Source organism: Anarrhichthys ocellatus, unplaced genomic scaffold (genome assembly GCF_004355925.1).
Source record: "Anarrhichthys ocellatus isolate YVR2014 unplaced genomic scaffold, GSC_Weel_1.0 scaffold4, whole genome shotgun sequence".
In the NCBI taxonomy this organism is placed as follows: Eukaryota; Metazoa; Chordata; class Actinopteri; order Perciformes; family Anarhichadidae; genus Anarrhichthys; species Anarrhichthys ocellatus.
The window spans coordinates 11,509,862-11,526,098 of NW_022280034.1; the positions used below are offsets into that span (position 1 = coordinate 11,509,862).

The 16,237-nt window shown below is 42.6% G+C and overlaps 2 protein-coding genes across 3 annotated transcripts; one reads left to right on the forward strand and one right to left on the reverse strand.

Moving 5' to 3' along the window:
- Window positions 1-964: 964 nt before the first annotated feature.
- Window positions 965-8,937, reverse strand: prkar1ab (protein kinase, cAMP-dependent, regulatory, type I, alpha (tissue specific extinguisher 1) b). The gene is made up of 11 exons (XM_031843196.1): window positions 8,756-8,937; window positions 6,959-7,175; window positions 5,694-5,864; window positions 5,501-5,592; window positions 5,335-5,396; window positions 5,200-5,246; window positions 4,947-5,105; window positions 4,770-4,830; window positions 4,403-4,524; window positions 3,711-3,792; window positions 965-3,475 (listed from the first exon to the last, which is right to left on the reverse strand). The coding sequence occupies exons 2-11, from the start codon at window positions 7,130-7,132 to the stop codon at window positions 3,303-3,305; spliced, it is 1,143 nt and encodes a 380-aa protein (XP_031699056.1). The 5' UTR covers window positions 7,133-7,175; window positions 8,756-8,937; the 3' UTR covers window positions 965-3,302.
- A 1,154-nt stretch (window positions 8,938-10,091) lies between these two features.
- LOC116381277 (WD repeat domain phosphoinositide-interacting protein 1) lies at window positions 10,092-16,229 on the forward strand. 2 transcript variants are annotated; one of them, XM_031843304.1, is made up of 12 exons: window positions 10,092-10,504; window positions 11,698-11,780; window positions 12,325-12,494; window positions 12,616-12,712; window positions 13,323-13,420; window positions 13,518-13,610; window positions 13,703-13,773; window positions 14,274-14,381; window positions 14,864-15,028; window positions 15,115-15,222; window positions 15,372-15,511; window positions 15,734-16,229. In XM_031843304.1, exons 1-12 carry the CDS (start codon window positions 10,419-10,421, stop codon window positions 15,853-15,855), a joined length of 1,341 nt encoding a protein of 446 aa, XP_031699164.1. In that variant the 5' UTR covers window positions 10,092-10,418; the 3' UTR covers window positions 15,856-16,229. The 2 variants fall into 2 exon arrangements, with proteins under 2 accessions (XP_031699164.1, XP_031699165.1); XM_031843305.1 differs by having other exon boundaries at window positions 12,328-12,494.
- Window positions 16,230-16,237: the final 8 nt, after the last annotated feature.

Below are 16,237 nucleotides of genomic sequence, written 5' to 3' on the forward strand. Positions count from 1 at the left end.
TGTAAAGAGCTTCAACACATCATTGTCAACTAAAACAGGCTGAGACAGAGCAGTGGCTGACATAAGGCAACTGAGAAATATGAGTTATTCATACCACCCTAATAACTCTGAACTAAGCCAACGGTTTACTGTAAATGTGTTTGAGCTTCGTTATTTTCTTTGCTCTTATCCAACAGTCCCGATACGTTCCAGGTCTCTGTGTGATGTAAAGTAAGAACAACCACCACAGCTATTTTTAAGATGTCTTTGGGATGCCAAATAAAGTCAGACGTCAGCCTGACGGAGAGGCTGATAGATAAGCAGTGAGATCATAAAAGGTGCTCTGTGACGCAGGTAAATACCTTCATACTGCAGCATATACTTACTAAAACATAGCAACAGGAATTCACATTTTTAAACCCGTGTCGAAAATTAAGGATGACAGATTATCTTCTTTAAGTAACTAACAGCAACCATTTTAATGCAGCATTTTGGTAGTTTCCTCAGAGCCAAGTACAATTGTTTATAATGAAGTTTAAAACTTGTGCTCAATATTTGAAAATATCGCAGCATGGAAAAATGACCTAAAATGTCTAAAGTCATAAAAATCCTCTTAAGAGGGAAAAGCTGAGTGATAGAGTATCATTAACAGCAGTACAGCATGTTTAAAATGTGTTCATAGATTACAATATACCAGACTATTTATATATATATGATGGTGCAAGGCCTTTCTGCAGCAACATGTTTCCCCCTGGTGGACAGATGTAATAGTACATCCGTTTTCAAGAGCCACCAAAACACCGTCTAAACCCAATATTAGTGAGCTTGTCTTTAAGATGAATTCCATGTGAGTTGGAACTAGTTAAATCAAAAGCCAGTTCCAGTAATAGGAGGGAATGGCTTAACTAAACTGGAACCACCATTGCAACTACAGTAACACAGCCAAAAGGTGCAACATAAAAGGACGAAGCCCGACACAGAGATCAATCATTTTTACTTTTTTATTGCTTAAACTGCCATCTGGAACAATCTATACCAAAAGGATAAACATCTTTGCACATACAGGAGGTCAAACTGAATACAGGGTAGAATAGAAAAAGAATGGTCCTCTGATCGCCTGCAGCTCTGCGCTGCAGACCTAACAAACTCACTGAAGGTCGGGCTAGCAGGAGTGACTGACGACTACCGTAGGCCCAGGTTAGGTAAGCTAAGGCAAACCGGGACAATTGCAGTGTGGCTAAACATTTGAAAAGAAAACCAACGATGCTGCTATTTACACAAAAAACAATATTTCGATAAAAAGGTGAGTCAAACCCACGCCCCATAACGGAGTCACTTCCTGTGGATCAGGATCAGATGATCGATTTAACTGTAAAGAAACGTACATTTTACTCACGTCCATTGACGAAAAGCTCTTCTCGCTAACCTGGCGACCCTTCAATCGGCACCAAAATCAAATCTTTTCGGACGTACAAACAAGCCTCTCAATTCTAAGCGCGTCCCGGTGCTCTGAATGAGAAACACACGACTGGTTCATTTCTGGTAACAGACAAGTGAGGCAGGAATGAAGAGTTAAGCCTATAATCCAGAAGTCAACAGTGTGATTTGGTAAAGATCTTTAAAAAAAAAAAAAAAAAAAAAAAAAAAAGAAAAAAAAAAAAAAAAAAAAAAAACAGATTTAAACATTTTATGCCATCTAAATAGTCATGAAGCAGTTCAGCTAGGGAGAAACAAACCCAAAATATTTGACAAAGTTCCTGCTTCTGCACACGACTGCAGTTTTTTTTCTTTTCTAAATACACGCTTCCATTCATACCGGATCACTGGATGCCTAAAACATCATGCCAAGTAAGCATAGAGAACAGATCACAAGCTACTCTGATGAAAAGACAGCCACCTTTTCAACAGGCAATAAGCAATGACACTAGTTTTAAATAAATATCTGCTCACTCTGCCCGTCAGCTCACCTGTGATGCTTTAATACATAAATACTTCAGGTGTCCTGAAATCCAGAAACCTTCTTGTTTTTTTTTGTGTTTTTTTTTTTTTTTCAAGACTTCACTTCAATAAACCTGGAATTACCCATTTGATCTATTTTTAAAAAGTTTTTAACCCATGACGTTTTACACAATACGATTACATACTGTTTTTGTCAGTTGACAAGAAGGAGCATTTATTTACTTTGTGGCACTGGACACCTAAAATAGAATTTATGGAAAAATAAGTGTTTACAAAAGACAGTTAAACATATTTTTTTTTAAGCTCACCATCACTCCAAAACCATAAGTTTATCATTTAGTCATTGATAATAATATAACTATGATGGTTTTAACTATACTATGATAACATTTTGATTACAAACCATAGCAGAAGAGTGACCAAGTTATTTGGTATACACTAAAAATGAATACTGAAATACACTTAATACTCTTGTTTTGTTTTTTTTCCCCCTTCCTTTCTTCCTCAGAGTAGTCAAGGCAGTTCTTGTATGGTTGATCTACAGATTAAGAGGACACTAAGGGTAATAACTACTTCCTGTTTGGAGCTCCAAATTGCATTTCCACGGCTACGCATCTTTGCGTTGTGACAATAATAAACATTTGGCACTAGCCTGGTAGCTGCACGATAAAATAGAAACCTTAAGTTGTATGAGCTCTCTCCAACTAAGCAAAACTGACTCGACAGCGTGTCATCGTGCCAATCAAAAGGGAACCAAAAACAAGAGGAGCACAACCATCATATAGATAAACCTTTAAAACGTCTGATAAAATTTGATGTGAATCATTTTCTTCCCGCTTTCTACAGTTTCTAGGTTCCGATGTACTCAGGCTAACCGGGGTTAAAAAGGAAACTCTTAAACAGGGAAGAAGAAGTCCTCTCTTTTCTTCACTCCTCAACATAAATCTGCAACAAATTCACCAAAAGCGCCATAGCGTAACGTTTGATTGTCCTGTCTCATCAGTCTGAGAAGCTAATGTCTTTCAGATCTCCTAACAATCCTGCTCTGCGTTTAAGTCTAAAAAGAAAGCGTAACCAGCAAAATACATATATATAACGTGTGATGTAACTGTGCCTACAAGGTAGCGTACAGCAGCTGGTACAAGCGCTGGTGAATGGCTGAAAGTCACCTCAGTGTGACGCGTGGTAACAACAAAATTATCTTTGTGTGTAAAACAAAACAAAAAAAAGGGAGAAAAGCCAACAGAAAGAAGAAGAAAGTGACAAAAAAAAAAGCAAATTGCATTGGTGGACCCTGGGTCTAAAAGGAGGAAGGAGGGAGCGGGTGGAGAGATAGAGGGAGAGAGAGAGAGAGAGACGCCCCTTCAGACAGACAGCGAGACGAAGCTGTTATACTGTTGGATGTTACGTTTGAGAATGTCTGAACAGGGACCCAGGACGCGCTCGAAGCGGGGCCGGTCCAGCTTGACGCACTTCAAGGGGCCGCGGGCGACCACAGTGGCAGCGCGGGGACGGTTCATCAGCAGAGCGATCTCACCTGGAGGACACACACACACACACACACACACACACACACACACACACACACACACACACACACACACACACACAGTTTACAATCTAACACAAATAAAACATGAATCCTTCACCAACATAAAATGACATTTTTAATCATGCGTTTAGTGCCACTAGATAATGTTCTCAATTTGTTTTTACTTATAACAGCACTACAAAATAATAAAGAATAAAGAAGTGCTGTGATGAGTGCTTACCAAAGTAGTCAGAGGGTCCTAATCTCCCCACCTCCACAAACTCCTCGTTCTCTGAGCGACGCTGCAACACCGCTGCAGAACCCTGAGACACACACACACACACACACACACATTTTTAAAACTAATTGTGGCAGCAACTAATGATTATTATCATGATCGATTAATCTATTGATTAATTTCATGATTAATTATTTTGTCAAAAAATCATCAAAATCATAAATACATTGTGTTCATATTGTTTTATTTATCTCACCAACAGAAATGTAAGACCAAAAAAAAACAAAAAACAACAAATTGACATATTTGAGAAGATGGAGCCGGTATTTAGTCACAATGTTGCATTTTATTACTTTGATGATCAAAATAGTTGCAAATTCATTTTCTGTTGATGGACTAATCGACTTACTGACTAATCGTTTCAGTTGAAAGATCAAATGCGTGTTCAGGGGGAGTCTCACATCACGATGTATGAATAACAAACAGGTTGCACGAGTTTAAAGAGCCGAACACATGAACGTGGATCAAGCGGCTCCGACACCACCGAACTGTTTGATGTAACGAAACCAACAGCCAATTATAGGAGTGATCAAACTTCAGAGTTCAAAGGTAGAATCCAGTGTCACACGTAGCATGTAAGAAAGACACGTGTGTGTGCATGACGGAAAAGTTATTGATCATACATGTATACATACCTCTAAGATGATGAAGAACTCATCTCCTGGCTCTCCCTGCACAACAATCTTCTGTCCATCCTCAAACTGGACGGGCTCCAAGGCATCAGCGACTGTCAGACGCTCCCATTTGTCAAGAGACTCTGAGGGGGGGGGACGGGGGGGACAAAGAAGAAAGGAGTCAGTTGAAGTGACAGACAACCCTGGGGGAAAAAAAACCACTCATTTGAATGGTTGAACCTGTTTTTGGTTTTCTTGTCTTCTCAGGAGAGATATTTTTAGCAAACTCTTTGAGGTTATTTTAATCTCAGCACCAAACACAAGTTACACGCGTCTCTTCTTCTATTTTTAAGTTTTGGGATGAGGCCGATTCGAAAAATGAACTCACCTAAAATGGACACTTTCCTGAGGAATTCCTCGTACATCTTCCTCTTTCGCAAAGTGCTTCCCTGAAGAGAAAGACAGTCGTGTTGTCATTAATGACAAACATTTCCCGACCAAGCTTTACAAACAGTGGTCCTTCTTTTGCATTACAGACCCGCATACTAATAACATGTCTCCTCACCATGAGTATTCTCCTGTAGCTGTCTCTGTCGATGCCCCACAGCTTGACGTTGGTCTTGGCTCTCACTGTGGCCGCCCTCGGGGTGCCGTATATCAGGGCCAGCTCTCCGAAGCTGCCTCCCTCCCCGATGCTGGTCACCCATTCATTGTTCACGTACACCTGTCAGATTAGTGGGGTAGAGACCAAGGTGTTAAAATGTAAAAAATAAATAAAAAACATTTCTTGCAAATCATGACGAGGATCAGACACTCACATCCATCTCCCCTTGGTCGATAACATAGAAATTGTCCCCTTCGTCACCTGGGTGCATACAAGGAGACCGTTAGCGTCACACGAGGACATGCTGGGATTTGGATAAACGTTAATCACTGAGAATATGTCGTCCTACCCTGCAAGATAACCGTTTCCCCAGCGATGTAGGTGACTGGAAACATTGCATCAAATATGTCACTGGAAAGGAGCAGAGTTGTGAGATGACCAGCTGAACAGTTACACAATTACAATAAAGCCATTTAAAAAAAAAAAACAACAACAACAAAAGGACAAACAGGTACCTCCTCTCATTGTCGTCCAGGTGTGAGAAGAGCACGTTCTTTTCAATAGCTTTGGCCAAGGCTGCCATCGTCTTGTAGTCTTTTGGAATGACCTGAGAACACACACCACAAAGACGTCACGCAACTTCTCCTAACACTGATAGCATCAGTGTTGCGACACTCTTGTAAGCTGCTTGCACACGTGCACTTCTACCTTTCTGACATATGAGGCGGCATCCTCCTCTGTGTAGACCTCCGCGCTGAAGGCTCCTCTCCGCCGGCGGCCCTTTACCACCGGGTTCATGGGCGGAGAGACCTCCTCGTCGCGCGAGTCTGAACGGGAACTGCTGGCCTTCTGCTGGTTCTGAATCTGCTTGGCCTCCTCCTGGAGGAGGGAGAAGGGGATGGAGGTCTTAAGCTGCTGCAGTTTCATCCAAGTTAAGTCATTGGTCATTTGAAAATACACTTTTTGTGCAATAAAGTGCTACAGAAAGTGCCATAAACAGACAAATCCAAAACACATTTTAAATGAAAACCATGTTAACTCGAGTGTTCAATTTAAAGCACAACTAAAAATGACGTCTGACGTTCCTCCTTAAGTCATCCAGTGTGTTTTTGTAGCCATCAGACCGCCTGGGGAGTCAACTCAGAGACTCCAAATATGTATAATGTTTAAGTATGTAGGAAAACTATTTCCAGCCAAGTTCTATGTTCTATGTTTTGGTAAAGCTAATATTCTCCATGATGATGTAAATGTTACGGTCAAGTGAGCATCTGAAAAAAATCTGATAATTTAAAAGTGGATGATGAGCTGTAAAAGACACTCCAAGTAATTCCAAAATAGCTCCTACCTCAAATTAGTAAGCTAGTGAGATAGTATCTAGTTATGAGTGCATCTTTCTAGATGTAGATATTAGAACATGGCTTCCACAAGCCTCATCAAAGTGTAAATGTACACTTGGGAAGTCCAAAATCCTGCCCAAAGCATATTTATACAAAAATCCTGTAATGCAGTGATTTGTTCACTAGTTACAGAGTGAGCACCACACACAAACAACTGAAAATAAAGCCAATGAGCTTGCTGTTAATGTTACAAACATGGTTTTGTTATTGCCACGCGTTTCCAAGCCAAGCTGCTGTTCTCAGACCCGATGATGAAAAAAATAAAAGTTATAGAAGCTTTCAAGCCAAACATGATTATCATACTTATTGTTGGCATCACAGAAAAATAAAGTGCTTCAGGCTAAATGAGAAGTTGCTTCATCGTTGACATCCACTGTCATGTGTTGTTTTTTGCCAGATAAAATAAAAAGGAAATCTGACCCGAGTGTACATAAATACAGTTTATGATGGCAATTATCAGCTGACTTATGAGACAGTAACTGTCTGGTGTAATTTTATATATATATATATCAATCTGCCTTCTGCCCACTGACCAATAAGGACAACCCAAAAAAAAAAAAAAGCACGGACACAAACCTTCTCCAGCCTCTCGAAGTACTCCCTGAGGAAGGCCATGGGCCTGTCCGGCCTGGAGGTGCACAGCTGGACAATGCAGTCCTTCAGCAGCTGTTGAATGTTGTGTTTCTGCACGTACTGCTCACACTCCCTCAGGCTCCGCTCCTCCTCGCTGCTCGTACTTCCAGATGCCATGACGACAACCACAACCCTGCTCTGTGACCTCTAACCTTTTTTACTGGAGAGAATGGACAGTAACGGGGGAGGGGGGGCATAGTTTCAGATCATCTCTGCACAATTTGGGAGTCACAGGATTAGCCAGAAGAGTAGCACTGTAGCAGGGGGGAGGACTGTGTGTGTCGTGATAAGAAATGGACATAAAGAAAACCGAAGAATGTGAGAGAAATAGGACCAGGGTGTGAAGGCATAGAGAGATGGGGGAGGGGGGGGGGGGGGGTGTTCTGGCACTAAGGAGGCCGAGTGGTTCTTAGTGTCAGCGGTGAAAACGGGTCATGTGATGCGATCACACGTATCTGGCCACAGACAACAAAAGTTTATTTACTCAAAACAACTTGACTTTTTGTCAACCGGCCTGAAAGGAGCCCTCTATCAAAAGAAGCAGCATCATACACAAGGCCCTCATTTTAGGCAAAGGGTGAAATGAAGGCCAGTGAATCAATCCCGCTTGCGAAACAGATCAAACCATAAAAAAGCAAGTGCACTTGCTTTTGGGGTTTTCAACATCTCAGGACACAATGCTGCTACTGAGCAAAATAGCAGATCCCAGATCATGTGATCAGCCCGATACAGGCTTCTTCGGAGAGCTCTGAGCTCGATCAAGCTGTGTTGTCTAGAACAGGAAGGCCTGTGGAACCAACATGTGCAATTTTTTTTTTGTTGAGTAAACAGACCGAGCCATCCTGTCCTTGCAAGAGTATCATGCATGTGCATAAGTATAATAGGCTTCGGATCATTTCCCAATCTGACTAGGCCCAGTGGAGATTACTGGTCTTGATATCAAAGATGAGGCTGACACAACCTTTATGCAACTAACTTACACTCATGGTGGAAACTTGACAGGCTTGCTTTCATCTAAACCTATAACTAAGACACAAATCATACTGTTTTCCAACCAGATCGGATAAATTAAGAGACTGCAGACTTAACAACAGGAATCTTCTGCCACACATCATCAGTACATTTTAGTTTAAATATTGTAGGTAGTGAAAGTATATAATTAACATGTACATTTTGTGATGTAGTTACTGAGCTGCAGCGTAACCTCTGTTGTCTACTCAGAAGCTGTCAATTAAATTAGAGAAAACACAGTGATTCACAAATGACCTTGCTGAAAAAGTGACAACGGGCTGTGCTGGAGGATGGGGGATAATAACGCATCTAACGGGTTACAAAGTGAGTAAATGTTACCGCCTTTAGAGACAGTATGAAGCAAATGCCCTGTCTGCAACACCGTCTAGGTCAGGAAGGCTTCATGAGGAGGCTGACGGCTGCAGCCCAATAACTTACAGCAAACAGACTGACACGGAAAAGCTACCCACCCTACATTGTAATACCCAATAAACACCAAATATGTGAATACTTCCTGTTCCGTACGTTCGCTGAACTGTCTTCGGCCTACGTTGTGTCAAAGAGTGAGTCTAGTTTTGATGCCTAGCTGGCTAGCTCGGTGCAAAGGCAAAGCTCTCCTCCAATGACGCCATCTTGAGTTCTATCATAAACAAACGCGAGACGAAGGAAACAAATTTCACCTATCCAGAGGTCACGCGACAGACGAGCGGAAACAGCGCGAATACTCACAAGAAACTGTAAATTCCTGCCGAGCCCTTCGATAGCGACTCGGGATGGATGATATTTCTCAGAGCGTACCGTTACCAGATCCTCCGCGCTTCGATTTTTTTCCGAGCCCTGGACCGTTGCCCCACCGGATACGGCTGAGAACCAATCAACGGCCGTCACTGACGTCAATTCTCCTCGTTCTGACATGTGAGCCCGTCACCCCTGGCAACCTTAAAGGAGACCGCACGGAAACCGTGACGTCAAGGAAATAGTTTAGAATTGAGAAGAAGAAAAAAATCGATTTATATCTGATTAAAAATTAGCCTGATAACAGGAATCTCTCAGTGTTGTCTTTATTTAGACCTCCTGGCTCACTGCAGCGTGCATGGACTTACAACATCATGTACAAATGTAATCAAACAGAAATACGGCCCCTGTCATAATTATAGTATTATATATAATATTATTACCGATATATTAATGTCCACGCAGTATTCTAACATTGTGGCTGGTCGAAATGCAGCTAATTTGAGTGATTTATATTATGTTGGGTAGTTAAATCTGTAATAAATCATCACATTTGATAAGATGATCATGAAGTAAAAAGTACTATGTCTCTACGATATGTAGAGTACAAGTATAAAGTAACATATAAATTACAATAAAATAGAACAGTACATGTACTTTACTTTCCGCCACTGACAAGGGGCGACATAATTCATAAAAATAGGCTACATAAAGGGTTTGTCTGTGGCCTAATATATGTATACAATTTCAGGTTAACTATTTGGATAGATAGATAGATAGATAGATAGATAGATAGATAGATAGTTACTTTATTAATCTCGCAAGGGGGCATTTTTTCGCTACAGCAGCATTCATGGTACAGGTAAATAAAATTAAAACAATAGGGTAAGAAATATAAAATATAAAAATGTAATACCTGTATTTGGGTAAGCTACGTAAACATAATCGTATGAATAAATACATGTACGTAGAGGCAAGTTAACATAAACAAAAACATAATAATTTGTTTTAAATCACCGGAATATCTTTGTGTAGCAGTTGCACATCTCTCCCAGGGTTGTTGGTGTGTCGCTGCTCGAGCGAGCAGTAAGAAAAGCTTGATACGTCGCTCGTCCAATGAAATCATGAAAACAATTCCTCGTGACAAGACTGAACGTGTAATTAGCCAATCAACCGCCTTTTCCGCTGAATAGGCGGCTCCTGTGTTATTGGCAACTCTTGTGTCAAATCAACAAGAGGCTTTAAACGGCTCGACCAATGGAAACGCCGGAAAGGAGGGCTAACATGTTACCACCAGCCAATCAGCATGCACCTCAAATTGGCGCATCCACCCATCAGCTGTTTTTGTTTTACCGTGTGGATATTGGAAGTTAATAACACAATAACAACAGTGTCGACCGACTCAAGGGGAACGGCACATTAAGGAGGTGTTATCGTTTATCTTTTATCCTGTTTAAAGCTGGGTTGTTGACTCGGTGTGTGATGTGTGCCATCTGAGTCGGTCTTGCCCGGACATTCCTCTCCCCGAAGAGTGTGAGCGTGGCGCTTGGAGTCGGGGGGCAGAGGAGGGGGGAAGCGGGTTCCGGCGGGGAATCGACCCGAGCCCCAAGGCCAACCAAACTCGGTCGGCAGGAGGAGAGGGAATTCGGCGCCTCCGATGGAGTCCCAGGAGTCCCAGGACGCAGCGGACGGCACCGATCTGCAGCGAGCCTTCATCTGCGCCTCGTTTAACCAGGACACCACGTAAGCGACCTGCGGGCCGGGCCCAGCTTGAACTCAAATCACCTTGCTGCACCTGACTGTTGCATAATTATTTTCAGTCGCATTTCCATACCCCGGTTTGTTTTCTGTCACGCTTGGTAATAGCGCCAACAATCAGGGAGTCGTGTGTGTGTGCGTCCAAACTGAAACCAAGAGCTTCTAGGCATGACAACTTCTAGATTAGTCCTGAAGTAAAGTAGGTCCGTTGAACGTTAAACTAGACAATTAGTAACGAAACGTCTATCTATTGTGTAATAAGACACAACTTAATGCAAGTTTCCGTCTTACCTTCTTCTGTACACCAGTTAACACACCATAATAGGTTCATATTCAGGTTATAGCAATATTATTGAAGGCAAATTTACAGTCAGAGGTCCCTGTGTAATGTTTTTTTTTACTCCAATAATTTTGACGACTCACACCTGTGTTATAGATGTCCACTGACCCATGTTTAGGGTTTATTAAGTAACAGATAAATCCAGCAGAACACAGGCGTGTCCCCTTACATACACACATCATGTGGCTCTGATTATAAAGCTAAGCAGGTGGACGAACAGTCAACAGTCGTGTCTCTTTGTCATCGTGTTTGATCAACTTCAACCATGATAAATTAAGGCAAGCTTCCTGGGGGGGGGGTATTAATAGATTTCAATGGGAGCTGCGTTACAGCAAGATGAGACAGTCTAGAAGAAATCATGACACAGATGACGACCCTCCTCGGATGAGGGTAAAGCCTGGATCTGACCTGGTGACCGCCTCCTGTCAGTAACAGACATACATTGGCCTCATGCTACTACTCAACCATGACGATTGATAGTTCAGTTATCAATAGCGTAAAGAAGTCCCCTCAGCTCATGCGACTGTAAGTTTGATCATGACAGTCATTAGAGCCAGTGGCATATAGCATCCATTACATCGATTTTAGGAGATTTTAGCCCGTTTTGTGCAGTGCTACAGTAGGGATTGAACATGCGTGTTTTCAATAGCAAGCAATTCCTTTTAACCAAATCCATTCACTAATCTGTTCTAGTAATACCAAACAAATAAAAATGCTTCTTTGGGATTATTTTACTGCAACAATAGGAGACTTTATGTGTATTCAAATGTTGACAGCAAATGTTGGTATTTTGTGTGTGTGTGTGTATGTGTGTGTAACCTGTGTGCTTTTATTGTAGTTCTCTGTCAGTGGGCACCAAGACCGGCTACCGGCTCTTCTCAGTCACTGCTGTGGACAAACTGGACTGCATCCATGAGGGAGGTAAGATGGACACTTCACTCTGTGCAGTAGTCCTTAAAAGTTAAAGTGACAGGAAGTGTATAATGTCTTATAATGCAGACACATCTACAAATCCAGTACATTGTGCCACCGCAGCATCCCCGCCCCAAGGCGACATTACTGCAGAGTGACAGAAGTCTACTCAGTGTTATTTGAGCTGTGGTCTGGTACACCTTGGTCATACAACGGCTCAGACAGGCCGCAACATGTTTGCTCTTCTGCGTGCAGAGGGTCAACACAGGAAATGTTGTGATTCTCAATAGCAACAATGAAAGAGAATGTTTAAAGGAAGTGTGAGCTCGATAATGCACTCCCTGTCGAGGGACTGACAGTTTCTATTAAAGTGGAGCTAACGTGGTTTGGTAGCTGAGCATGATAGCAGTGAAGCCATTGTCATTTGTAATTTAAGTGCAGGAAATTGGAGTAAAGGGAGTGACAACAGAATGTATTGTATTTGCATTCATGGCTTTTTCTGTGTGAAAGTATGCAATCCATATCCACGGCCTTTCACTCGTCCCTCTCCCAGTAGAGTGTCCAGACGTTTACATCGTGGAGCGACTGTTCTCCAGCAGCCTGGTGGTGGTGGTCAGTCTGTCCATGCCACGGCGAATGAACGTTTACCACTTCAAGAAAGGCACCGAGATTTGTAACTACAGCTACTCCAACAACATCCTCTCCGTCCGGCTCAACAGACAGGTAAAAAACGGGAAACGGATCTTTCTCTACCTGTAATCCTCAAAGCTGTTACTTCTAAATTTGTGCGACGTTATAGTTTATTCATTTACGTTGATCTCTACGTCTGTCACTGTTACCTCAGCGGCTGGTGGTGTGCCTGGAGGAATCGGTCTACATCCACAATATCAAAGACATGAAACTACTCAAAACCCTGCTGAACACACCCACCAACCCCACAGGTACACTCAAGCTGCTATACAGATATCTGTGTACAGACCATGTAAAAAAGTGTGCACATTGATTCCTATAGAACCTTAATTATAAAATCTTAATTACCTCACTTTGAAGCAACAATATGCAACTTTTGCTGAATAGAGGCCACTAGTGACATTTACAGGATAATGCTGAATGCTATCACACATAGTGTAACAGTAGCACAAGCAGAGAGGAGTCCTAAAGCCAGCATTACTGACTCAGCAATGTCAGTTGTCGAAGACCGTTGCTAATATTAGCCACGTTAAGCTACTGGCCATACCGGCACCATTTGAACTTGCGAGGGTGCACAGTGCCAATGTCGTCTTATATTTAAAGATACTCAAACCATGCATTTGCAAAAAATAAAAAATAAGTTCGCTCAATATTGTGTTGACATGCAGTTTGTTTGATTTGGGAGTTTTCAGGACCATACTTGACAAATAATAGACCCTCACAGATGGCACATGTGTTGCTCCATTGTGAAGCAACTGGCAAAATACTTACTTTACATACTTTATAAGAATAAAAGACAGGAAAATCAAAACAAAGAAGAAAGAGAAGAGTGCCTTAATCCTCCACTGTGCTCCCTTGTAGGCCTTTGCGCTCTCTCCGTCAACCACAGTAACTCCTACCTGGCATACCCTGGCAGCGCCACCATCGGAGAGATCACCGTCTACGACGCCAACAACCTGGTGAGGCCACATTCAACTCTAACAGAGCAGCAAAGGAAAGCAAAAACATTGCCGCTGTTGTCCTGTCCCTTTAAAATAAATGTATTTGCCCCTTCAGAGCACCCTGACGCTGATCCAAGCCCACGACAGTCCCCTGGCGGCCCTCACCTTCAATGGCTCTGGCACCAAACTGGCCAGCGCTTCAGAGAAGGTGAGGACTCCTTCTTTCTTTCTTTCTTTTTTTTATCCCTCCTTCTGTTTCATCGCCCACCAGCCTCCGTCTGACCACTTTCTCCTCTACAGGGCACCGTTATCAGAGTCTTCAGCGTTCCTGAAGGACAGAGACTGTTTGAATTCCGCAGAGGCATGAAAAGGTTAGCGCTCACAATTGTTTCCTGTATTTCAAGGAGAAAGTATTAACAAAGCACGCTGTGGACAAGATGATTCATGGTGGTTGCGTGTCAGACATGACAGAGAGGCGACAGAAGGTCAGCAGTTTAAATGACACCTCCTATTACTCAACAGTTACCATTCAGGTTAGTAAGACAACTCCTGCTGCTCAGTAGCCAATGGTAGTGTGTTGTGAATGCACTGTGCCGCTTCCAGTGTCAGCGACGGAGTATCAGTGATTAGGACATTGTGATTAAGACAAGGATGAAACATTAGACTCAGAGAGGCTGTTTTCACTCACACACACGCACACACACACTAGGTGCCATGTAAAAACATGGACAAGAGTCTACATTTGGGCTAAATGTGGTCTTGTGGATAAATCTGTTTTTTTTTAAAAATCAATTATGTGCATGTGTTTTTCAATAGAAACGTACATCTAATCATAACTGTTTCATTCTTTTCCGTCTCTCGTCGGTGGCAGATATGTTAGCATCAGTTCATTGTCCTTCAGCGCCGACGCCCAGTTCCTGTGCGCCTCCAGCAACACTGAGACAGTCCATATCTTTAAACTGGAGCAGCACAGCCCCAGGTAAACACACACACACACACACACACACACACACACACACACACAATTAATAATTCACTGCTTTGTTTTCTGTCAATCAATTACTTACTTGACTAACTAGCTTAAAAACAATGTGATGATACAGCTGGTACTTTCATCCAGATCAAAAATAAAGCCGGTTATTTGCAGACTTTGAAAAAAGAAAAATCTCTGGTAAAATGTTCTAATATTACAGTAACAAGGGATTCCTCTGTATAAAAAGTCTGCTTCCCACACATTGTCCTTTTCTGAACCTTGCATGGCTCAGAAAAGAACAATGCATGGAAGGACCAGCACCCTCTGCTGTATTTCTGATGTAAAGCACCCCAGTAGTGTTTTCCATTAATTCAACCAAGTGGCTTACTATGTAAAAATCCAGTATCACAGAAAGAAATCTGAATGTCTCCAGTGGTGATTAACTCACGTTGGCAACTTCAACTCTGGCCCACGTTGTTTCCTTCCAGTCAAGACGAGGAGTCTCCCACATGGTCTGCGTACATGGGCAAAATGTTCACAGCGGCCAGCACCTACTTGCCCACCCAGGTGTCCGACATGATGCATCAAGACAGAGCCTTCGCCACAGTGCGACTCAACATGTTCGGCCTGAAGAACATCAGCGCCCTCGCTACGTAAGGCAGAGCGAGACGGGAGAGGGATGTTTTTTTAAGAGGTGTATTTATGTGTTGTAAATGCACGTTGTGTTTTTGCTTGTCAGGATTCAGAAGCTCCCTCGCCTGCTGGTGGCTTCCTCAGACGGGTGTCTCTACATTTATAATGTGGATCCACAGGACGGAGGCGAGTGCGTCCTCATCCAAAAGCACAGGTGTGTATGTCTTAGTGAGCTGCATCAAACATATCATAACTTCTTTTAGTTTTTTGCAGATTGCAGCTGTAGAATGTGGCATTGGTTTCGGCTTGTTTTCTCACAGTGAGTCGGGTGTTGTGATGCCTTTGTCTTCCCTGTCCGTGCAGGCTGTTTGACTCCAGCGAGGAGCAGGTGGAACAGAAGGAAGAGGAGAATCCGGAGGATGTCTCTCCCGAACCAGCCAGCCAATCATACGCTGCCACTGTGGCTCTCCCTTCAACCCCGCCCTCCTCCACCACTCTCATGGGTACAGCACTCCTAATCAAAACCTTTCCAAGATTCTTAACTTGATACGTCTCAGTTACTTCTTAAAACCTACCGTGGACTTTATTACTCTAGCTCTTATACTAAATGTCGTGAGGTTTTAAATATTGTTACGCAACTCCAGAAACTCTTCAAATTAGTTTTTATCTTCTCAAATGGCTCCTGGCCACAAAGACCTTCTTTTCCTCCTCCCTTCTCTCCCCAGGTTACTCTGAGGAAGGCGGAGCCCAGAAGGGTGAGGTTATCCCAGAACACGAGTTCGCCGAGGGCCCCGTCTGTCTGGATGACGAGAACGAGTTCCCTCCATTCGGCAACCAGAGTAATTGACCAAACCCCTCTCTCACGAAACATCCAATCCAATCCCTGCATAACAATCTGACTGTTTCAAGCAGGGAGTTGGACAAAACTATTCCTCTGTTGAGACATGGTGACACCCCCACCCTTCCACGTGTACCCCTGCTGGCCTAGGGTCAAATCTTGCCAGAATGTTACTTCCTGGTGTTTCTGTCTTCTGCGTCCCTCTCACTTTTTGTAAGGAATAAAAAAAAAAAAAAAAAAAAAAAAAAAAGGGGGGGGGGGGGTAAGGTCCACATTCACACTATATTAGACCGATTGAAAGACTGTCCAAGAGTCCCACTGTTAACGCCCATGTTACGCCATTAACAACGGTGTTAAACCTTTTTTAATATATATATATATATATATATAT

Coding starts and splice junctions, on each gene's coding strand:
- prkar1ab (XM_031843196.1), bottom strand. CDS start 7,132: ATGGCATCTGGAAGTACGAGCAGCGAGGAGGAGCGGAGCCTGAGGGAG. Junction 5,397..5,500: donor CTGGACGACAATGAGAGGAG/GTACCTGTTTGT, acceptor GCTCCTTTCCAG/TGACATATTTGATGCAATGT. Junction 4,525..4,769: donor CAGGAAAGTGTCCATTTTAG/GTGAGTTCATTT, acceptor CCCCCCCCTCAG/AGTCTCTTGACAAATGGGAG.
- LOC116381277 (XM_031843304.1), top strand. CDS start 10,419: ATGGAGTCCCAGGAGTCCCAGGACGCAGCGGACGGCACCGATCTGCAG. Junction 10,505..11,697: donor TCGTTTAACCAGGACACCAC/GTAAGCGACCTG, acceptor CTTTTATTGTAG/TTCTCTGTCAGTGGGCACCA. Junction 13,611..13,702: donor TGGCCAGCGCTTCAGAGAAG/GTGAGGACTCCT, acceptor TCTCCTCTACAG/GGCACCGTTATCAGAGTCTT.